Genomic DNA, 23,510 nt, shown 5'->3' with positions numbered 1-23,510 from the left:
CCCTAAGAATTTTCCATAAGTTGCCCCGAAAGTGCACTTCTCTGGGTTTAACTTAATGTTGTGGCGTCGGAGTACGTCCAATACCTCCTTTATATCATCTGCATGCTTTTCTATGGTCGTACTTTTGATGATCATATCATCTACATAGACAAAATAATTACCCCTTTTACTATCTGCGAATATCTTGTTCATCATCCTCTGATAAGTTGCACCTGCGTTCTTAAGCCCGAAGGGCATAACTTTGAAACAATAAGTGGCTTGGTGTGTTACGAACGAGGTCTTGATTCTATCTGCGGGCTCCATAGGGATCTGATGATAACTTGACTTCACATCAGTAAAGGAATACATTGCGTGACCGGCGGTTCCATCTACAAGCATGTCAATACATGGCAAAGGATAGTTGTCCTTGGGGCAAGCTTTATTGAGATCTGTAAAGTCAATGCACATACGGTAAGATCCGCCAGCTTTTTTCACCAACACGACGTTCGCCAACCACTGAGTGTAAAGTACCTCCTCGATGGCATCCGCCCTCTGGAGCTTGGCGATCTCTTCCTCAATCACCTTCTGCCTTTCCGGGCCATGATTTCTCCGTTTCTGAGCCACAGGAACTGCATCCTTATCAATGTTGAGTTTGTGAGTGATTACGTCTGGGCTGATTTCGGGGAGAATTTCATCCTTCCATGCAAAGACATCCTCCGCCTCACAGAGCACTTTGGTGATTGCATCTTTAATCTCACCCTTGAGCCCCTTCGCCATTCACACCTGCTTTCCATCCGCCATAAGGTACATTTCGGTCTCGCCCAAGGCCATTGTGACGCGCTCCTCTTCATCTTCTTCTTTAGACTGGGGGCGAATCATTAATGATGCCGAATACGTCTCTTGGGCCACCTTTTGGCTACCTTTGATCATTACACCTCCCTTGGCTGTGGGAATGTAAAGTGTTAAGTGGCGAATGGAGATAAGAGCTGCAACTTCAGAGATAAAAGGTCGTCTGAGGATGATATTGTAAGCTAACTGACCATCCAAGACCGAAAACTCTAAATCTCCCCTCCAAACTTGATCATCGTCTGTAAGCTCACAGTCTAAAGTAACTTGGACTTTTGTTTGAATAGTATGTCCCGTTACTCCCAAGATATCGACCACGGTTGGCTCTACTTGAACAGGATCAATCCTGAGTTTGGCGAAAGCTCCTCGGGTAATGACATTGCATGAACTTCCAGTATCAATCATTACCCTTTTCATCTCCCAGCCTTCAACCATCATAGTGACGACCAGAGCATCTGCATGGGGTGGTATCTCCGGACCTGCCTCTGAAAAGGGGCGATTTAATGACGTCCTATCAAGGGCAGTAGTCCTTGCCTTTTTCAACGTTGGCTGGTACCCAGGTCCGCCTGCTATGACATTGATGGTACCCTTTCCTTTCTTCTTTGGGTCCTCCTTGGGTCTGTCACCTTCTCCTCTTTTGCCTTCCGTTTGGAAGAACCGATCCAATTTTCCCCTTTCTATGAGACGCTCAATTTCTCGAGCTAATTCCCAGCATGCATCAGTGTCATGGCCATTTTTCCTGTGGTACTTACAATAGTTTTTAGGGTTTTTACCATTATTGGTATACTCCCCCCCCTTTGGTTCGGGGTATGAAATGCTCCGCTTGTGTTGGCTGTTCTCGATCCACATAAGAACTTCACTCTTAGAAGCATTGAGAGGTGTAAAGGAGGTGACAAATGTTGATTTATTCTTAGAATCTCTTCGCTTGCTTCGGGAGGAAGGATCCTGACGCTTGTCTTTGTCCCGATCTCGAAGACGAGATTCGCCCCTGTCTATTTTTGGCGATGATGGTGAACCTCGGCGAATGTCGTCCACCTCTATAAAATCTTTACAACGCTCCATCAGCTCCGCCATGCTGGTGGGTTTCTTTCGAATGAGATCTTCCTGCAAACTCTTGCAGGTAGTGTTTCTTACGAAACATTCCACAACTACGGAGATATCTACATCAACGATTTGTATGCATAATTGATTGAAAGTGTCCACATACTCCCGAAGGGGTTCATTCGCTTTCTGCTTTAACTCAAAAAGCTTTCCAGATTTCACCACTATAGGAATACAACCGGCGAATTTAGCACAAAATTCCCTGCTCAATTGATCGAAGCTGTTTATCGAGCCCTGAGGTAGAGATTGAAACCACAAATAGGCTGGGCCCTCCAGCGTGGTGACAAACATTTTGCAGAGCACGGGCTCAGTGGCTCGGTTGAGCCTGGCCAGTATTCGATACTTTCGAACGTGAGCTTCTGGATTATCTTTGCCTGTGTATATTGCGAGATTGGGAATCTTAAAAGCTCTTTCTGTCTCCTCCGCCTCAATCCAAGCTGCAAAAGGCGAATCTCTATTGGCGAACGGGTTGTGCCTGGCATTTTCTTCATTCATACGGAGCACCAGGGCCCTTACCCTATCATCAAAAAATTTCGGATCCGCCCTGGGACGGCCTCTTCGTGGCGATCTGCTTGGAGAAGAAGAAGGAGAAGAAGAACTCGAATCAGACGATGGATCTGATGGCGAATGTCTTCCTTCATTACCGCGTCCACTTCCTCCTCCGCCTCCTCCTCCACCACCACCTCTCCCTCCATTTCCTCCACCTGGGGGAGTCGGACCGCTTCCTCCCCCCCGGCCTCCTGACAGGATGTGTCCAACAGTTCCTGAAGGCGGCGACGGTGGTGCTCCACTTGCATGGGATGCCTTTTCTGGCCTTTTACTTCGCCTACGGCCAGTAGATGGGGGCGATCTGCCACGACGGGAGGATCTTGCTCGTCGGGGCGAAGGTGACCTTATCCGCTTATCCTTCTCTTTTCTATGCTTCTTGCGAGTTGGCCCTTTAGATCCGCCAAGGGATAAATTCGTCCGTGGACGCCTGGGTATATCGGACCCACCAAGATTCAACCCCGGACCCCCAGATCCGCCAGGAAGGGTCGTATCATTTCTTTGACTTCCTTCACCAGGGAATAACTCCCGATTAATTGGTCGCTCGCCACCTGATGTCGTGGCAGTTAACATGGAATCCGTGTTGTGAGCTTGAAGGAACGAGGAGCTATGGGCACCTGGTCCAAGGCCAAAGTTTAACAAAGACAAAGATGAAACGGTTGAAGTAGACGTCGTACTCCAACGCGGAGGAAGAGTCATGTATGTTCGAAGGCGATTTCCTATCTCGAGTCCATATCGCGCCTCGATATCTTGTGCACACATATTGATAAAAGCAGCGGTAGGCATGTTATTGTCGACATGCGTTATTGGAGCGGTTGTATCGATGCGACCAGCACTAGATGGTGTAACTAACGGTGTTTCAATCCCTGAGGAGGGATTTTCACCTCCGTTGGTCATTGCGTTTTCAGCGTGAACGAAAAAACCCTTTGTTTGATTAAGGATTCCACCTTCACCGCACCAATGTTAACTTGAGAAAAAATCCTTGATCGGAGCACTTCCCTGTGAGGTGCCGTTGGGATCGGCCGGGGACATTCCGATGCTAAAGTCAGTAAGATGGATCAAGGAAACCAACGGAATTGACAAGAATGGTGAGAATGTGTGTGTACCTTGATAACCTAGGGGATCAGGCTATATATAGCTGGGAAGTTGTAACCTTCAGGTAACTAGAAAGTCTCCATTAATGCCTCATTAATGGCGGTTACGGGTTATTCTGAACCTGGCGGATTAGCTAATTAATAACTCATTAATGATCTTTTATGGCCGAGTCAGCGGCCAGCCGTTATAGAGGCGAAGGGAGAGATTCACCCTATAGGTCCGCCAGCGGATCTCTCTGAGCTGATCTAGGGAGATCCGCCAACCAGCTTCCTTTTGGAGACCACTACGCGGCGTACTTTGAGGTGAATATCCCTTTTGGTCCTCAGGATAATATCTCAATGTTATCATACTCATACAAAACGTAGGTAACGCTTGGGCAACTGACTTCAACAACACCTCTTTCCCAGCTTGTGATAAGAACCGAAAACCCCAACTTCCAAACTTTTTCCTCAACCTATCTACAAGAAACACAAACCGTGGTGAAGCTCTTAGTCTAGTGATTGAGAGCTTACCTATGACCAGGGAGGTCATGGGTTCGAATCACATCCAGGTCTGGTGGGGATTTTTCTTTCTTCTTTAATGTAAGCGCATTGTACGCAAATTTTTTATGAGGGAAGGCAAACCCAAGTATCTACCCGTGTCAAGCGGAGATTGGACACTTAACATTTCTTTGATTTCCTCCTGCAGTTCCCCCTCACATTCGAACTAAAGAAAACCCCTGATTTTTGCAAATTTACTGCCTGCCCCGAAGCCACTTCGTATTCCGTTAGGATCCGCATAACTTCACTCGCCTCTCGAGTCAAAGCTCCAAAAAACAAGAAACTGTCGTCAGCAAAGAATAAATGTGTTATAGATTGTGCTTGTCTGCAAATTCTACACCCTGAAATCAAATCCTAACTTTCAGCCCTTCTAATTAGCTTTGACAGGACCTCAGCGCAAAGTATGAACAAGTATGGAGAAAGTGGGTCCCCCTGCCTTAACCCCTTCCTGGTTTGACCAGATCAGTATATTCTTCATTCACTGCCACCCTGTACTTCACAGTTGTTATGCAAAGCATACTTCATTTAACCCATTTGTCACTAAACCCCATGCGAATCATGACCAATTCCAAGAAATTCTAGTCCACCCTATCATAAGCTTTCAAAATTTTGTTTTTGTGCCTCTATCAAAACAAAGGATACAATAAAAGTAAAAAGGCATTCTCAAGCTCCACCCGAGCAATTTTGAAGTATATCTTGTAAAATTCGCTAAGGCCGAAGCAAAATACGGTGCGATCATAAGTCGGTATTTTGGAACTTGAGTTTCTCAAAAACTAACCACTGAAAAGCCTCCCACATTACAACCCCCCTCCGGGTTCGTTTTTAATATTGCCTAAACCATAAAGTAGGAGGAAAAACCCAGATAAAAATGCAAATTCAACATGATCTCGAGTAAGTGCAAAGAAGAGCGATAAAACACCGACCCACCTAAAATTGAGCGTAAGAGCGAAATTCCTTGGTGAGGTACTATCGGGTTCTCAAAAAAATAATCAACCCCCGTTAATATTGCCTATTAATCTTGATCATGGAGGTTTCAAACAAGTTTTTTTACTCAATTGTTTGCGTAGGTACTTACCGAAACCTTTGCATAAAACCGTAACTTTGAAACCACGCACTTGGTAAAACCCCAAAGGTTTGTTTCTTAATCATCTCAATCCATTGTCTTTCGATTTCTTTTTACTTGAGGACAAGTAAAACTTTAAAGTCCGAGAAGGTTTGATAGGGGCGTTTCGTCCCTATCTTTTAGCGTGGTTTACGGTTTATTTTCGAGCTAAATAAATAAGTTTAATTACAAAAATAATGCGTTTTAATAAAATAATGAAACAAAAATAAAAACCGAGCTTTCGGGTAATTTCCGCTATTTTTAGTTAAATTTAGGGAATAAACGTCAAGCTAACTCGACTCGTGAGAAGTGTATTTCGCAGGTACAAAAATACAATACATGCAGGGCGTATTCCCATCCACGCGGGGCGTGCAGACAAGTGAGTCAGAAATGATTGATCAATCCTGAACCACCACATGGGATCTACTCAGCATACGCAGGGCGTGTCAACAACCACACAGGGCGTATGACATCTGTCAGAAAATGATTAACCCAATCCTGAAAGTCAGACTGCATTGTCCCCTGAGTCAACTATCAATACGCAGGGCGTGTTTTGGGAGACGCAGGGCATACATAGGGTAATTCGAGCAATAAAATGCCAGGAGCTCAAACACGCAGGGCGTATAGCAAGACACGCAGGGCGTCTCCTCCCATACGCAGGGCGTGTCCTGAGAATCCTGCACCAAATAATGTACCTCTATGATTGTACTTTGTGAAATTACCACTCCACCCCTAGCTTGATGTATAAATAAGAGTGACTAGCACTCATTTTAGTATCTAGACTTGGCTATAGAGTTTAGACATTCAGATTTTGTATAGCTTTATTCTATCACCTTGAGAGCTTGTTTGTATATCCCGTCATTCCATCAAGTTCCGCTCCATCATTCGTCACCAAGCTCGAGAGTTCCACCTCCAAGTCCTAAGCGACGGCCTTGAGTCCGGTTGGCTAGTTCCGAGGGCCGATTCTTCCCTCTTCGCTTGCTAATTAGCTTGCACTCTTCCTATGTACTAGGCTTGGTTGTATTCATCATTTATGCTTTCCACATTTATAATATATGGTTTGCAATTTCCGTTTATATATACGTGTTGATGTTTATTACTTGTTTTGATGCTCATAATTGACTATTGTGTAGGGGAACGCGATTTTCGACGCCATTCGGGCTATCTTTAGGGATTCATATAGGTGTTGCCTTACCGGAAGTGACGCTCCAGAAACCGTAGGACTTGACACGCCACGGAACTTACGGGCCCTAATTTCTAGTTCCCCCGCATTAGACACGCCTTGATTAGGAATCACGTAGTCTAAGTACTTCACGGGTCGGTCTTACTACACTTGGTCGTCTTTGCAAGAATAAACCATTATCCGTATACATTTAGAGTCGTTATTTATCGTGGTTATAACTTATCATACACGCCCCGCTTCATAGAGTTTTAGCTACACGAATCTGTGTCGCCAATAGTTAGGAATAGTGTGTAGTTGTGTCTTACTTTACCCCAAAGTAATCACCGCTTAAATAACATACGAAACCGAGTCGTCTAATACTTGTAATTATAAATCCCATGGATTCGATACCCGGTCTTAACCGGATTATTACTTGATACGACGGGGTACACTTGCCCCTAAGTAGTCGTAGCGTCTAAGTAGAGTCAAAGAGCAATTTGTAAAGACCATATCCATAGACATAGCACATTCACCGCAATACACATTTAATCGTCGTAAGAAACTCTACCACTAGACTCTACGCCCCATCAGCCTCCCCCATCTCACTTCCAATGGTGTCCCAGAATGAATGAAAAAAGCACGGATTAAGTCCATTGGGTCTAGGGGATTTGTTCGGGTTCATAGAGAACATATCATTCTTAAAATCCATTACCTCAAAAGGGGCCGTAAGCATCTTGTTTATCGATGTGTCAATTACTGGTTCAACGACATTACCCGTCTCTGTCTCAACCTGGTCATTTGAGGAATAAACTGTCTGAAAGTACCTCTGTGCCAATTCCAGCATGGCATCCTGATTATCGGTTTCCCCCTGTATCGTCCTTAAGGATTTCGATTTGTTAATCTTGCAATGTTAAGTCTAAAAATTTTGTTCAAATATTAAACTTAAATTTTAATTTAAAAAAAAAATCAAAGTGCATCACGTGAATGCAAGTGGAGCAAAAAAAAAAACTTAGTCAAATTGTCCAAATAATTGAGTATGGTTACTAATAAATGTGTATGTATACACATTAATATATGTTTGATTTTTATGTATTCCTGAAACTACATATATGAGTTGTGTGATTGAAATTTTGTGGGGGGGCAATTGAAAAACACAAGAGAGTTTGTAACAGTGTATCCATGATTTAAAAATATTAATATTAGTCCTTCTCTTTCTTAAAATTTTTTCTCTAACAAAGTGGTATCAGAGCCACGTTACGAGAGTCAGTCTTCCGCCAAACAGACCCTATAAAAAATGTCGACGGTCTCAAACTTCCTTATCAATACCCTCAGCTCACCAAAACCAATTATTCAAGTTGGTGTATTCGAATGAAGGCGTTACTCGGATGTCAAGATGTCTGGGATATTGTCGAAAAAGGCTACGTAATCCCAGGCAATGAGGCAGCGTTGACACAGGCAGAAAAAGATACTCTGCAGAAAAATCGCAAAAGTGATCAAAAAGCGCTTACTCTCATCCATCAAGGTTTGGATGAATTAATGTTCGAGAAAGTAGCCGAAGCTACCACGGCCAAGCAAGCGTGGGAAATCCTACGAGTTTCTCTTCAAGGGGAGGAGAAAGTTAAAAAAAGTTCGTTTGCAGATGCTGAGAGGAGAATTTGAGATGATGAGGATGAAAGAGACGGAGGCCATTAGTGATTACTCATCCCGAGTAAAATCTGTCGTAAATCAGATGCGGCAGTATGGAGAAAAAATTGAAGATTCCAGAATTGTTGAAAAAATTCTGCGATCACTACTACCAAAATTTGATTACGTAGTGGTGGCTATGGAGGAGTCTAGAGACATCAGTGAAATGTCAGTTGATGAAGTTGTAGGGTCACTACAAGCACGAGAGGAGCGGTTTGAGAAACGAAGAGAAGATTCCGCAGAACAAGTCTTAGCAACAAAGGCTGTGTTTAAAAATGGCGAAAGTAGTCAGTCCGGTAGAGGACGCGGAAGAGGCCGAGGAGGAAATGGTAGAGGACGAGGATGTGGCAGAAGTCAAGGTAGAAATGAAAATGGCAACAACAACAATGACATAAGCACTCAATTTACCAGAGGCCGAGGACGCGGTCAAGGAAGAGGAAACTAGAGGCCGAATGAAGGACGTGACAAGTCCAACATTCAATGTTACAATTGCTCTAAGTACGGTCACTACGCGGTGGAATGTTGGAGTCCACCTAAGGTGGTAGAGGAGACTGCCAATAATATTCAAGATGAGGAAGTAACTGGCACAGTGTTACTTACCTACGAAGGTGAAGAAAATCGCGAAAATAATATATGGTATCTTGACAATGCGGCAAGTAACCATATGTGTGGTGACAAAAAGATGTTCGTGGAGCTCTATGAATCTGTTCGTGGTAATGTTGTATTTGGAGATTCCTCCAAGGTTCCTATTATAGGCAAAGGAACAATTCTTATTCGGCTCAAAAATGGCGCTCACCAGTTTATTGATAATGTTTATTATGTTCCGAGCATGAAAAGCAATATTTTGAGTTTGGGATAGTTACTGGAGAAAAATTATGAAGTTCACATGGTGGACCAGAAATTACTCTTATTGAATGAGAAAAAGGAGTTGATTGCACAAGTACCCATGGCGAAAAACAGAATGTTCACAATTAACATTCAGACGGATGTGGCCAAATGTTTGAAAGCTTGTGTGCAAAGTCCTCCCTGGCTTTGGCATCTACGGTACGGGCATCTCAATTTTGGAGGACTGAAGCAGTTGGGACAAAAGGAGATGGTAAATGGATTGCCTCACATTGACCAGCCTCATCAACTGTGTCAAGGATGTCTTGTTGGAAAACAATTCAGAACCAGTTTTCCAAAGGAGTCCATGTCAAGAGCAAAGGCGCCACTTAAGCTAGTTCACACAGACGTGTGTGGACCGATCACTCCACAGTCTCTTGGTAAAAATAAATATTTTCTACTTTTCATTGATGATTATAGTAGAAAAACTTGGGTGTATTTTTTGAAGGAAAAAACAGAAGTTTTTGAGACATTTAAAAAATTCAAAGTCTAAGTGGAGAAAGAAAGTGGTCATTTTATTAAGGCACTGAGATCAGATAGAGGCGGTGAATACATGTCCATCTCTTTCAAGTAATTTTATGAACAACATGGAATCCGTCATTTCCTTTCAGTCCCCAGATCACCTCAACAAAATGGCGTAGTAGAAAGAAAGAACAGAACGGTTCTCAACATGGTGAGGAGCATGTTAAAAAGCAAAAATTTGCCGAAGGAGTTATGGGCCGAAGCAGTAGACTGTTCTATCTACCTGTTGAACAGATCGCCAACTGTCAGTGTTTGGGATCAAACTCCACAAGAAGCATGGAGTGGAATAAAACCCAGTATTTCTCATTTGCGTGTTTTTGGCAGTCTTGCTCATGTCCATGTACCGAATGAAGAACGCAAGAAGCTAGATGATAAAAGCAAGAAATATTTGTTTGTGGGCTATTCAGAACATTCCAAAGGGTACAAAATGTTCGATCCTCAGACTCATAAGATCATCATCAGTAGAGATGTCACCATTGATAAAGAAGCAGTTTGGGACTAGACCAGTGAAAAAGAAAATAACTACAATTTTTATCCTTTCATGGATGACGACAATGATCAGAAAGAACCAGCCACAGTCGCAGCCACAACACCAGCAACCAGTTCGACATCAGCAAGCTCATCCAGTTCGAGTTCGTCCTCGAGTAATGAAGACAGTTCAGATGAACATCCGTCCAGAAAGCCTAAAAAATTCATACCTATTAAAGATCTCTATGATGTAATAAGAAATCTCGATGATGAATTAACTCTTTATTGTCATTTTGTTAATGATGAACCAACAGATCCAGAAGAAGCAATGAAAGATGAAAAATGGAGAAAAGCCATGGAAGAGGAGATTCATTCGATCGAGAAAAATAAAACATGGGAGCTGACATCACTTCCGGCCGGTCAAAAAACCATTGGAGTTAAATGGGTGTTCAAAGCAAAGAAAGATGCAAATGGTGAAATTGTCCGACATAAAGCAAGATTGGTGGCGAAAGGGTTCAGTCAACGACCCGGAATTGACTACAATGAAGTCTTTACTCCTGTTGCCAGAATGGAGAGTATCAGACTGGTAATTTCTGTAGCTGCTCAACACGGGTGGAGAATCCATCAAATGGACGTAAAATCTGCATTTCTCAACGGATATCTGGAAGAGGAGATTTATATCCAGCAACCACATGGGTATGTTGTGAAAGGTCAAGAAAATAAAGTGCTAAAATTGAAAAAGGCACTTTATGGTCTTAAGCAAGCACCACGAGCCTGGAACAGTCGCATTGACAAATATTTTCAAGAAAATGGTTTTGTCAAATGCCCACATGAATATGCCCTGTATGCAAAAGTGAAAAATGGAGATATGTTACTTGTTTGTTTGTATGTGGATGACCTCATTTTTACAGGGAACAATCCTAAGATGTTTGAGGAGTTCAAGAAGACAATGACTCGTGAGTTCGAGATGACTGACATTGGTCTAATATCATATTATCTTGACATTGAAGTGAAGCAGAATGACGACGGAATTTTTATTTCTCAAAGTGGTTTTGCAAAGGAGATAATAAAGAAGTTCAAGATGGAAAATTGTAACTCCGTCAGCACGCCAGTCGAATGTGGAATCAAGTTGACAAAAGATGAAGGTGGAGACAGAGTCAACCCGACATTATTCCGAAGCTTGGTCGGAAGTCTCAGATACTTGACATGTACGAGACCTGATATTCTCTATGCTGTCGGCTTAGTAAGTCGATACATGGAAGCCCCAACGGTGTCACATTAGAATGCAGCAAAAAGAATTCTACATTACGTGAAAGGTACAACTAATTTGGGTTTACTTTATTCAAAATCTGATGATTTCAAATTAGTTGGGTATAGTGATAGTGATTGGGCCAGTGACAATGATGACCGAAAAAGTACAACTGGTTTTGTATTTTTTCTGGGAGATACTGCATTTACTTGGAGTTCGAAGAAGCAGGCAATTGTGACACTGTCAACTTGTGAAGCTGAATATGTTGCTGCAATCTCATGTGTCTATCATGCAATTTGGCTCCGGAAATTGCTAAAAGAATTTCAGATTAGTCAAAATGATCCAACGGATATTTTTATCGATAACAAGTCTGCACTGTCATTAGCGAAAAATCCCGTGTTTCACGATCGAAGTAAACACATTGATACGAGGTATCATTTTATTCGGGAGTGTATTGAGCAAAAAGAGGTGAAATTGAAGTACGTGAAGACTCAAGATCAAATTGCAGATATTTTTACGAAGCCGTTGAAGTACGATACGTTCAACCATTTGAGAGCTCAACTAAGAGTCACGGAAAATTAAGTTTAAGGGGGCATGTTCAAATATTAAACTTAAATTTTTAATTTAAAAAAAAAAATCAAAGCGCATCACGTGAATGCAAGTGGAGCAAAAAAAAAAAATACTTAGTCAAATTGTCCAAATAATTGAGTATGATTACTAATAAATGTGTATGTATACACATTAATATATGTTTGATTTTTATGTATTCCTGAAACTATATATATGAGTTGTGTGATTGAAATTTTGTGGGGTGGGGGGCAATTGAAAAACACAAGAGAGTTTGTAATAGTGTATCCATGATTTAAAAATATTAATATTAGTCATTCTCTAACACGTTTATCATCATGATTTAATTTCAAATTTGATTAATTGAAAATGAATATTTTTTACATCCAATTTTATATTTTGAGCACTCTTCAACCTAGGATCCTGGTAAACATTGTACATGTTTTATTAATAAAACATATCTTACGTTAATAAAAATTGAAATTGCAGTATTTTATAATAGAAAATCCTCCCAAATTTGTACCTTACCTTTTATATCATTAAATTCTTATATTCTAGGTAGGTGTTCGTTTGTGGTAGATTGTAGAGAAAATTACATTATAATTCAAGTTTGAATATTATTTTACGGTTTTTATCAATAAAACACATGAAATTCATCTATTATCAAATAAGCAGTTTTTTATTTTGCTTTTATCATAAAAACAGTTAGGATTAAAATACAGGAAATATATATTTTGTAGAGATCTGACAAAATAAAAATTAATTTTACAAGTTGTAGAAACTTGTATTTATTTATTAAAAAATGAATATTTGTGTAACTATCCCTAGATTCTATTTTTATTGGGCCCTGGATTCGAAGAATCCTGACTCAGTGAACCTCTAAAGGAATAAAACTATAAATATGACAAAAACACAAAACAAAAGTTATCTCAAACACAACGTACATTTAAAACACTCATCAACTTGCCATTGGTAGCTTCAAATTCCTTGTAATTACTGCTGTTTATTTCAACTATTAGCAGTATAAAACTATGTTTTCAAACCATCCTTATCAACTCAAACCGATTTAGAAAACTATAAAAATATTGTATTTTTTAAAATCGGTAAAAATTCGGTCACAGTTTAAAGTAGGGTTTAAAATCGAACCGAACCGTAGCAAACCAAACCAATCGAAATAACTAAAATAATTGACACCGATACCGAATCGAATAGTATGTAAAACCGAAATATAACCGAACCGAAATATTCGGTTCGGTTCGATTTTAAACCGAACAAACCGAATTAGTTAAAAAAAAAACAAATAAAAATTACTATATTTCCTTATTAAATTTACCCCAACAATAAACTTTTTTTAAATACTTTCAAAATATATTTATACTGGCTTCTTATCTCAACTATATTAAAAAAAAAAAACTAAACTTGTAACATCTAATAAATGTGTATATATAATATTAATAATATAGAATATGTGTAATTCGGTGCAGTTCGGTTTTTTTACATTTTTTTATCAAACCGAACCTAACCGAATACTGAAATGCACTTAAATCTAAAACCAACACCGAAATGTCAAAAAGACTGAATTCAATCGGTTCGGTTCGATATACGGTTTAAACCAAACAGATGCACACCCCTAATTTAAAGCATGTTTAATTTTTGTAAAGTAACATATTCATAGTCTTTAAGATTACATGGTATCCCATATATTTCCATTGAGGCATTTACATCATCTATGATGATGTGTAACATGGTATGAGAGCTTTATTTTTACTTCTCTTTGAGTTTTTGGATTGAAATTCTAGAATTTATTTTTTGCTTTCTGACCATAATTTTTGAGTTTTTGGTTGTTTCTTTCAGTATTACTGTCAGCCTTGTAAGCGGATTGTTTGACCTTAGGATTTCAAGTCTAAGTTCTTCTTCCGCCAACGTGTGAATCTCTTTCTGTGTACTGACATTGCAGGCAGCCTCTTACATGTTGCTTCAACTGTGTTTTCCTTATGTATCTAACACTTTTATGTATTGACGTTACAAACAGCCTCTTATATATTACTTCAACCGTGTTTTGCTTATGTGTCTAACAAAGATTTGATGTTCCGCTCTCTTCTCTTCTATCCTATTTGTTCTTCTAAGTTGTCTCCCGGATTATATTTTATATTGTAAGATATTTTGAATGTACTGTAAAGGTATATTATCTGAAACATTGATGCTCTTCTATTCTATTTGTTCTTCTAAGTTGTTTTCCGGATTATATTTTATATTGTAAAGTATTTTGAGTGTATCATCTGAAAAATTGATTTCTACTTCCGTTTCTTCTATCCGATTTTTGTTTTTCTAAGTTGTGTCACCTAGATTATATTTTATACCTTAAAATTATATTATTTGTAGTTACACATCATGTATTTCTAATTACATTGTGTGTAACAATTTTCAACCTTCATTAATTTTTCCAAAAAAACAAAAATTATAAATTATTATTAAAAAACAAATGTGGCATGTTCATATTATAAAATTATTATTTTTATTATATTAAATTTCGGTTGAATCTCTAACTGTTGATTCTTTCGATTTAAAAACTATGATATAAAAGAATATAAATTCCAGCCTCAAAATTTACGTCCTTCCAGCCCCAAACTTCCTATTTATACCTTCAATTTATGCCATCTCTAATCATTATTAACACTTATAACCATTATATACCAAATCTTCCAAAATGAAGCAAGTTCGCCTTAGCTTTATTCATTTTCTCCTGATCTTATTTGTTCTTATTGCTGCAGCTACTTTAGTGGTGGAGGCACAACACTGCAAGCCTAGTGGCAAATTGAGAGGGAAAAAACCACCAAAAGATCAATGTAACCACGGAAATGATTCCGATTGCTGTAAAGAAGGCAAACTCTACGACACCTATAGATGTTCGCCTCCAGTTACCAAGCACACCAAGGCGACTTTAACAATCAATGGTTTCGAAAAAGGCGCAGATGGTGGTGGACCTTCTGAATGTGATGGGAAATTCCACGATGATGATACTCCGGTGGTGGCGTTGTCGACTGGATGGTTTAATAACAGGAAAAGATGTCACAAGTACATTAAAATTCATGGAAATGGAAAGAGTGTGAAAGCTATGGTTGTGGATCATTGTGATTCTGCTAGAGGATGTGATGCTGAACATAGCTACCAGCCCCCGTGCCCGAATAACATCGTGGATGCGTCGAAGGCGGTTTGGAAAGGATTGGGTTTGAAGGAAAGTGATGGTAGATGGGGATGGATGGATATTACCTGGTCTGATGCTTGATTTTCATCTATGTTTTTCTTGTGTTACAATAAGGTGGATATTCCTACATTTGTGGTGAAAATCCAAACTATTTCTCATTTTGTGTTTCATTTGAAAATATTTCCTGAACTGGTGTAATTTATGTTCAACATAACTGGCTATAACTGCCAGATTTAACAAAGCAGATTTCACAGATGAAGATTCAATATCTCTTGAATTCTGACAAAACCTTATGATATTCCAGAACTTTGTTAGACTCCCAAGAGCTTCTTTATGTCATGCTGAAACAATATTGAAAATTTAACAAATTAGCGACACAATAATGATTTCCGAGGACCGTTCAGGTGGCGACATGTCAACACCACTACTGACGTGTCATCTCCTGAGAGGTCCAGTCCAGGACGACAGTAGAATTTATTGAAAGTCTATTGCATATTTACCTCAAGAGTTAGAGGAGAAGTTGTGGGGTAGTATCGATCGACAACTTGGCCATCTTTATTGACGAGGAATTTGGCGAAGTTCCATTGAATATCGTCGCCAAAAATTCCCCATTTCCCTGACTTTAAGAACTTGTACAGTGTAGAAGCATTTTCACCATTTACTTCAATCTAATGCAGCAGGCAAAATGAACATCAAATGTTACTAACAAATATTCATTCACTCAAAACAAGCCAGTCGTAATTTATTCAGAGCGTAGGGATTTCAATGATTTGTGACGAGGTCTTAGATGCAAGACGCTATGACAAATTGATCCTTTCATATGTCAGTATGAACTTCAATATATCCGATTATTACCTTGTCGAAGATTGGAAATTCTGCTTTGAAGCGAGTGCAGACGAACTCTTTGATCTCCTCGTTGCTTCCTGGTTCCTCGTCACCAAATTGATTGCACGGAAATGCCAATATTTCAAGGCCTTCACTAACATGAATTCAAAAAGTAACTACCAAAATATGAAAACCAAGACTCTGCAGACATGCTAGAGAACAACCGAGGTATGCTAACGGACATAATACGTCCGAACGCGAATGAATAATTCAGAAGCAAGCAAATGACGGTTGGTCAATCTCATTCTATACACATCCAGCCAAGGTAACGAACGAAACCATGCAATTGCGGTTTGCTCTAACCTTGATCTTTGTACTTCTCGTATAACTGATTCAGCTCAGTATAATTTGAGTTCGTCATACCACTGTAAATTATATGAACATGGAGAAGAATATAAAAAAGTTTACTAATACTCATTACTAAGTATATGATACAGAGATCATAAATGAAAACTTGATGACAAACCTAACCATGAAAAGAAAAATTGAAAAGGGAATACCATTTTGAAGCAACATTGACAATCAATAAGACTTTGCCTTTGAAAATGCTAAGATTAACATCATTTCCCTTATCATCCTGCAAGTGCAACAAAAACACAATATTTGTAATGAGGACAGAGGCAAGTTCACCAACCAATTGACAATGCTATCGCAAACGTTTCGAGCAAAAATGGTAGATCATCAACTATGATGAATGCTAACATAACCTTCAAATATATCTGCACGGTGTAAGGGGGAGGCCGTTGACCCGTAGGCCAACTAGCACAACTCCAAGGAAGTTTGGGAGTGTTGAATTGGAACATATCAGTGGTTGTTTCTCCCAGACCTCAAGTTGGTATAAGGGCTACTATAGGGGGATAAGGACTCAGTCAGCATGAGATCTGCACCACCCCGGGAGATCAGTGGACAGACACTGGACTTAAGTGATCCACCCTAATTCATCAGAGACAAGGAGACAGCACCTTGCTTGAAAAAGAGAGGCGGAAAGTCTCCATAGGGAAGACACCCTATGACAATATGGGCCAACGTATCCATTGTATGCTATGGTATTCGGAATTGAATAACAGAGTATATGCTTAGGTTCAGCTACACTCTCGGAAGTAAGACTTGAGGGCAGTATCGGAGGCAGCCACCGCCCCCTGCTCCAGCAAAACCCTAGCTAGGGTGCTGCCTCCACCGGAATTAGCCCCCTCTCTTCTTAAGTCTGACCCTTCTTTCTTTTTTCTTTATTTTCAATCCTAGTCCTTCCTGCCCCGGAGTGCACTGCAGGACTAAAATTAGCCCCCTAATATAAAATCCTGGCTCCGCCACTGCTTGACAGAATGCTTATAGGGAGAAATCAACGCAGTATCAGTTGGTTGGATAGCTTAGGAAAGTCTGAGCATCACACGGGAACTTTGACCTATCCTAAAGCTAAAACTAAGTACTTTTTGATTTCCACTCTTGCCTCGCATAATCTACCATTAATCCTTGAATTTGAAGTAAACATCGTACAAACTATTTCAAACAGATTGAACTGAATTAAAACCTAAACATTTTCAACTGGGTACACGATTAAAAAGAGGCACACAACCATCACAAGGAGATATTCCTAATAAAGGAGCAATCTTTGAACAGCAAGGGAAACCCTTGAGAGAATTCTCTCTTTAAAGAACAAAAAACGAATCTTTCTTTATAGTTGTAACTTTGCAAGGCCTAAACACTAACAATTGGTATAACATGCAAATCAGAACTTAAGAACAAACCATAAAGTTCCAAATTTAGGCGAAAAAACTAACCTTGACAGTGAATTCGTATACTGATTCAGGGTACTTGGCAGTTTGGCTCGCCATTTGAAAGGAAATTAGAATGGTGATCAGCAAAATAAGAAGTGAACAGTCGAAGAAAGGGAAAGGAGATCAATAGAATATAATCTACAAATATTCTTCAATTGCTTCATTGATTTGACTTTTGAAAGGGTAATATTCGCACATGCTTCGGACACACAGCAGTAGTGTTCCTCGTTTTCCAGCTTTCTGATGAGTTTTGGAACTAATCTACACCGTCCGATTCAAATTACAATCTAGTTAGATAAATAAGCCTATTTTGACTTTGATGAAGTATATTTGTATTTGGTGAAGGGTAAAATAAACAAGAACCACAAGGATTAATTCTAATCATTTTCTAAAGTTATAACCCGAAATTGTAAATTTTTAGTATTGTTTTTAGGTCAATTACCAACAAATGTGTTTTCTAATTTCAGCACAAATAAAAAATTACTAGCACATATATCACTATTACTTCCAAAATTTTCAATTTTACACAGGAGTTACTTCAGTAGCATTAAGAATTTGATATGGGAATTTAATAAAAAGTCCGCAACTAGCCAAAAATCCCAATCAAATTGACACTCTCGAAAACCCAACAAACAATCGCAACAAAACAATAAATACAATTAGTTCTTCAACAAACAATCAAAATAGAACAACAAATATATTTCGGTTTGATTTTAATGTGTTCAATATAATTTTATATGTTTTCATTCAAATATTCGACTATACAATTCGATCCCCAACAAACAATCATAATAGAACAACAAATACATTCGGTTTGATTTTAATATGATCAAATATAATTTTAAATCTTTTTATTCAAATTGAATCTTTAATATGATTGTTCAATCCTAAATTATATATAAAAAAAAAGGGTAAATAATTTATTAGTCCCCTAGTTTTTACCTAACACACTGTTTAGTCCTTCTATTTTGAAAAACACATTATAAGGTCTCTAACGTTTACCAATATTAACCCTTTGGTCTTTTTGTCTAGTTTTTTTAGACCTGTAACCATTATATTTTAGCATAAATAGACTTATATAAAATAACAGAGTAACATGGTCAACTTGTATTGTACCATGGTTGTCCTAAAAGCTAAGATATGTTCGGTTAAAAATCTAAAAAAATAGATAAAAGGACCACAAAGTTAATATTGGTAAAAGATAGAGACCTTAAAATGTGTTTTTCAAAATAAAAGGACTAAAAAGTGTGTTAGGTAAAAACTAGGGGACTAATAAATTATTTACCCAAAAAAAAACTTTAAAACTGTTCGTAATGGAAACTATGTACACTTCTAATTAATAGCGTTTTTACGTTTTATATCCATATCCATTTCGCGTCTCTATCCATTTTCGTTTCTAAGCTATTTTATGAAGATTATGTTTTTCTAAACTCTTTTATGAAAATTATGTTTTAGAAATATTTTCTGTATCCATATCCGTTTCCGTGTCCGTACAACATAAAATGGAATTAACAGTAACATATGTTTTTACTTGATCGAGTTTGAAAATCTTCAAAATACATGCACAATCCTAAAATTTCTAGAATCGTACCTAATAAAAATTAAAAAAATTAAAGAATTGCTTCCTTCTCCTTCACTCCAAAGCAAAGCTGCTATTTCTCCTGTTAGAACAGTAACACTTTATCCTTAGAACAGTAAGTCTCGTTAGAAGTCGAAGAACTTATGAAGGAGAGGAGAGGGCACGGTAGCTCGAAGGTAAGCTCTAGAAAACATCTTCGATATTAAATGGAACTTAATATAACAAAATAAAAGTACAGGCACAAATTGAAATTATTTTGACAAGCAGAGGACTACAAAGGAAACAAATACTCCTGCCTTTATACATTTCAGTGAAGAATCCGGATACAAACCAGGAAAAGAATCCATAGAAATGAGATAGATGCAAAAGAAACCAGATATTATCTGCCTGATATACCTTTATTTTACACATAACATTGAAGCATTCAGACTCCAACATAAACCACAAAATACAGAGATTCAATGATCAAGTTCTATGTCTTATAATGCTTCTTTCTAGCAGAGAAATAGGAGCATCTAAATTCATTCCTAGATGATGCTTATTCATATATCCATACTTATTCTCCACCGCTTGATTACGAAAAGCTCCGGACGTTTATGCAATCCCCAGCAACTTCTTCACATCTTTCTGCAGAGGGTAAGAAAGATGCTCAACAGACACATAAAGACTAAAAATGTATATATGAATGTCATAAAGAAACAATGGGTTGGGTTTCGGGGTTTCACCTCGATGCTAAGAGGGGAAGTAGTAGGAGCATAGCGGTCGACAACATTGCCCTCTTGGTCTACCAGGAACTTGGAGAAGTTCCACTTGACCCCGTCTCCGAAAACACCACCTTTGGTAGACTTCAAGTACTTGTAAAGAGGAGCAGCATCGTTTCCATTCACATCAACCTGCAAAGTTCAAAACTTTACAAGTTAAAACACAATGTTCCAAGTTATCATTTTAGAGAAGGAAATTGTAAAGTACGAAATCATCTGTTACCTTGTCAAATATTGGATACTCGGCTTTGAAGCGAGTGCAGGCGAACTCCATGATCTGTTCATTGGTCCCTGGCTCCTGAGATCCAAACTGGTTACACGGAAAAGCAAGAATCTCCAAACCTGAATTGTAATGAAAGCAAATAATAAGATCTATGTTGCACGGAAACTGAAACAGACAATGGGAAACATTATTTCTAAGAAAATATAGCTAGGAAACCGTAATGGAAACGGAGAAGAAACTGAAATGGAAACGGAAATGAAACGTGGAAACACTATCTTCTATGCAACATAGAGTAAGATAATATTGGGAAAAAGAAAACAAGGTTAAGTCGTAAAAAAGGATAGTATATATGCACACGATGGTTTTCACCTAGTCAGTGACGGACTAAGTGAATCTGGTCAGTCGTTAGATCTATGCTTATCAAATCTAAGCCTTACGATAATTTTAATCTCCACAATAGGATTGTAATAAGCTCGTATCTAATGGTGTATGCCAGCAGCCGATTGGCATTTTGAGCCTATTAGGATAGGAGCTTGTATGGCTTTGGAAATATTTAGGCAATGGCAAGGCGATGACGGGTATTTTAACGCCTTAGCGGCCTTGCTCAATGCCCATACCGGTTCGATTTATCAGCCACTTTTTAGAATAGATGTCCTCCGCGGTCTGGCGTGGGCGGGCTTATGCGCGATGTATGGCGTGGATTATAGGCATACGGCACATGGTCCACTTTCTCTTGGTTGGGTACGAGAGACAGGATCTATGATCATCTATGATCCAGACAGAGTGGGGACAAAGCCCAGCGAGACAACAAGAAGGCCCGGCAACAAACATGGTAAATTAAGAATTGTCAATTTCAGACAATTCACCCGTTCGATACATTTATCATTTTTGTTGCATTCACGTCAATGTCATATATAATCACGAGAACCCATTTTGACACCCCTACGGAAGTTAGTGACACAGCTATACAAGATTATAAGACTAAAGCTCTGTCCTTTTTTACTGAAATTAAGTAAACTGAACTGATATGCTATTGAATTGAATATTACTGAACAAGGCCTAAAGCATCCCAAGACCCCTGAAGTAAATTGAAATTAGTAAATACTGAAATTAAGTGAAAAAGAACAAGGCCTAAAGCATCCCAAGACCCCTGAAGTTCACTGTTTTTACACATTGAACATTGAACACTAACTGGTGCACTACACGTCCCCGCTAAGCGAGGGTCTGGGGAGAGGTCCCACCACAAGGGTGCACTGGGGGACAAGCCATCCCCTGCCAATTTTATGGCAAGAGCCCGCTCTAAGACTCGAACCCGTGACCTCTCGGTCACTCGTGAGGTTTACCATTGCACCAAGGCTCACCCTCAATGTTGTTTATGTCTATAAATAATAAAAAACACAAAATGTACAAGAGATTAGAGATTCCACATGTAAAGACAAGAGTATTCAAGGACTCGTCTAAGATCATATATGCTCAAAAAAGAATTAGTATAGGAAGACCTTGATTCTTGTACTTCTGGTATAACTCAGTGAGCTCGGTGTAGTTCGAATTTGTCAAGCCACTGCATCAACAAAAGATAATCAGAAACATAGCAGCAAATGTTGAGTTGTGGAGACTGGATCAAGAGATGAATTATACCATTGTGAAGCAACATTAACAATCATCAGAACTTTCCCCTTGTAAATGCTGAGATCAACATCATTTCCCCTAGCATCCTACATCGACATAATAATACGTATTTCCCCAAAATTAATGCCTCCACAAAACAGATACAATTGATGATAAATCCTATAAACATCAAACATAGAAATGGTTTACAAATTTACTTAGTTCAGATAAATTGTTCATAGCAAACTCAGAGCCTGTTTGGTTCAGTTTGTGTTTTGTAGCGTTTGGCTAGTTTTACAGAGCAAAGGGTTTGGCATATTTTTCTATCTTTAAACATTAGAAAGCACGAAAATCCAACAAAATCACAGTTCTTTTCCGTTGGTTTTTAACATTATAAAGATCAAATGCTAGTTCTTAGCCATCAATTATGTCTAAAACATCTATTTGTTCTTCAGAAATAGGCGATTTAGCTCTAACAAAGCACCAAGTAAATAATGAAATTAGACCAGCAAGTAAACCTTCAATAGGATTTAATGCAAATACCTAAAAACCTATGTCAAATGAATAATCATTTCAAGGATACCGGCAATAAAATTACCTTAACAGTGAAATCATGAACCGATTTTGCTCCAGATTGGCCAGCCATTGAATGATCGAATCGCAAAGCAGACAGCACAGGCCTAGAACCCCTTGTTCTGATCGAGTGAAAACCCAAATTAACAGTTGAATCGCAAAGAGAAATCGAATGGATTCGCTTGAGATTCAACGATGATTGCTTTGGGATAAACAGAGATGTTTTTCCTAAACTTCTTAGAGAGCATAAACGAGCAGAAGAACAAAGCATTGAGATAAGAAGAACTGGGTAATGGCTCCTATATATATATATATATATATATATATAAATATCAACCAAATTGGGAAAAGAAAAAAACCTTTTGATTGCTTATCTTAACGAGTAGTAGGCCATTGGCGAGTGCATTAAAGATTCTAAAGATGATAACTTGACGCGTGGGTGATGTAAAACAAGCACACGTGGGTGAAAATCGAGCATGTGTCTTCCTGGCAGCCGAGATAATTGGACGGTCAGGATTGTTGCAGTTGCATGACAAAATGAACAGGGAGCATAGATGCTCAGCCCCAAATTTGGGGAAATGAGAAATTGGGGGCATAAATGTTCTATCTTTATTATGTTTTAGGGATTCAAATGTTCACATTGTTTAGGTCAAAATGGGAGAGGTTGTGTTTAGATTCTTAGAAGATATTCCTTTTCTATTTTAAAATAATAATGAAAGAAAGATTGCATGCATTGAAAAAAGGACACTGTTTTGGGTGACAACAAAATGCTTGGGTAAATTACATCCATGGCCACTAAACTTTATCCATTTTCATATTATGGCCACTGAACTTTATTTCTTCCCAGTATGGCCACTGAACTTTACACTTTTTAACACTGTTGGCCACTCAATTTTAACTAACTTCTCAAAATGACCGTTAACGATCGTTAACGACATCAAAATGAAAATATTCAAGAATTAAAGTTGTTCAGAACGACATTTACCATGAAACCACATTTTTTATTTTCGAAAATCACATTTTTTTGGAGCTTTCTCTCTCTAAAAATTCACTTTCTCTCTCTTAACCAAATAACACCTAAATGACCTCAAAACGAAAAATTTCAAGAATTAAAGTTCCTTAGAATATTATTAACGCTTTGGATTTTTTATTTTTAGCCT

General features: G+C 38.7%; 3 protein-coding genes across 3 annotated transcripts; 1 reads left to right on the top strand and 2 right to left on the bottom strand.

Moving 5' to 3' along the window:
* The first annotated feature begins 14,369 nt into the window (after positions 1-14,369).
* Positions 14,370-15,137, top strand: LOC136210786 (kiwellin-1-like). The gene has a single exon (XM_066002195.1). It carries the CDS (start codon positions 14,449-14,451, stop codon positions 15,025-15,027), a length of 579 nt encoding a protein of 192 aa, XP_065858267.1. The 5' UTR covers positions 14,370-14,448; the 3' UTR covers positions 15,028-15,137.
* On the bottom strand, positions 15,076-17,842 carry LOC136210787 (probable glutathione peroxidase 8). The gene is made up of 6 exons (XM_066002196.1): positions 17,610-17,842; positions 16,332-16,408; positions 16,135-16,196; positions 15,802-15,920; positions 15,447-15,614; positions 15,076-15,287 (listed from the first exon to the last, which is right to left on the bottom strand). Exons 1-6 carry the CDS (start codon positions 17,661-17,663, stop codon positions 15,258-15,260), a joined length of 510 nt encoding a protein of 169 aa, XP_065858268.1. The 5' UTR covers positions 17,664-17,842; the 3' UTR covers positions 15,076-15,257.
* Positions 17,843-19,457: 1,615 nt separating this feature from the next.
* LOC136210785 (probable phospholipid hydroperoxide glutathione peroxidase) lies at positions 19,458-22,676 on the bottom strand. Its single transcript, XM_066002194.1, has 6 exons — positions 22,376-22,676; positions 21,808-21,884; positions 21,669-21,730; positions 20,170-20,288; positions 19,911-20,078; positions 19,458-19,812 (listed from the first exon to the last, which is right to left on the bottom strand). The coding sequence occupies exons 1-6, from the start codon at positions 22,619-22,621 to the stop codon at positions 19,780-19,782; spliced, it is 705 nt and encodes a 234-aa protein (XP_065858266.1). The 5' UTR covers positions 22,622-22,676; the 3' UTR covers positions 19,458-19,779.
* Positions 22,677-23,510: the final 834 nt, after the last annotated feature.

The sequence above is a fragment of the Euphorbia lathyris genome, chromosome 1, assembly GCF_963576675.1.
Source record: "Euphorbia lathyris chromosome 1, ddEupLath1.1, whole genome shotgun sequence".
In the NCBI taxonomy this organism is placed as follows: Eukaryota; Viridiplantae; Streptophyta; class Magnoliopsida; order Malpighiales; family Euphorbiaceae; genus Euphorbia; species Euphorbia lathyris.
The sequence above is the reverse complement of the archived record's forward strand: the minus strand, read 5'-3'. Positions and strand labels throughout refer to the sequence as shown.

What these genes read in the sequence shown, in the direction of transcription:
- LOC136210786 (XM_066002195.1), top strand. Translation starts at nt 14,449, where the DNA reads ATGAAGCAAGTTCGCCTTAGCTTTATTCATTTTCTCCTGATCTTATTT.
- LOC136210787 (XM_066002196.1), bottom strand. Translation starts at nt 17,663, where the DNA reads ATGGCGAGCCAAACTGCCAAGTACCCTGAATCAGTATACGAATTCACT. An exon ending in TATACGAATTCACTGTCAAG is followed by an intron (nt 16,409 to 17,609) that starts GTTAGTTTTTTC and finishes TTGCACTTGCAG; the next exon opens with GATGATAAGGGAAATGATGT. An exon ending in CTTCTCCTCTAACTCTTGAG is followed by an intron (nt 15,288 to 15,446) that starts GTAAATATGCAA and finishes ATATTGTTTCAG; the next exon opens with CATGACATAAAGAAGCTCTT.
- LOC136210785 (XM_066002194.1), bottom strand. Translation starts at nt 22,621, where the DNA reads ATGCTTTGTTCTTCTGCTCGTTTATGCTCTCTAAGAAGTTTAGGAAAA. An exon ending in GTTAATGTTGCTTCACAATG is followed by an intron (nt 21,731 to 21,807) that starts GTATAATTCATC and finishes TTGTTGATGCAG; the next exon opens with TGGCTTGACAAATTCGAACT. An exon ending in CTTCCCCTCTTAGCATCGAG is followed by an intron (nt 19,813 to 19,910) that starts GTGAAACCCCGA and finishes TACCCTCTGCAG; the next exon opens with AAAGATGTGAAGAAGTTGCT.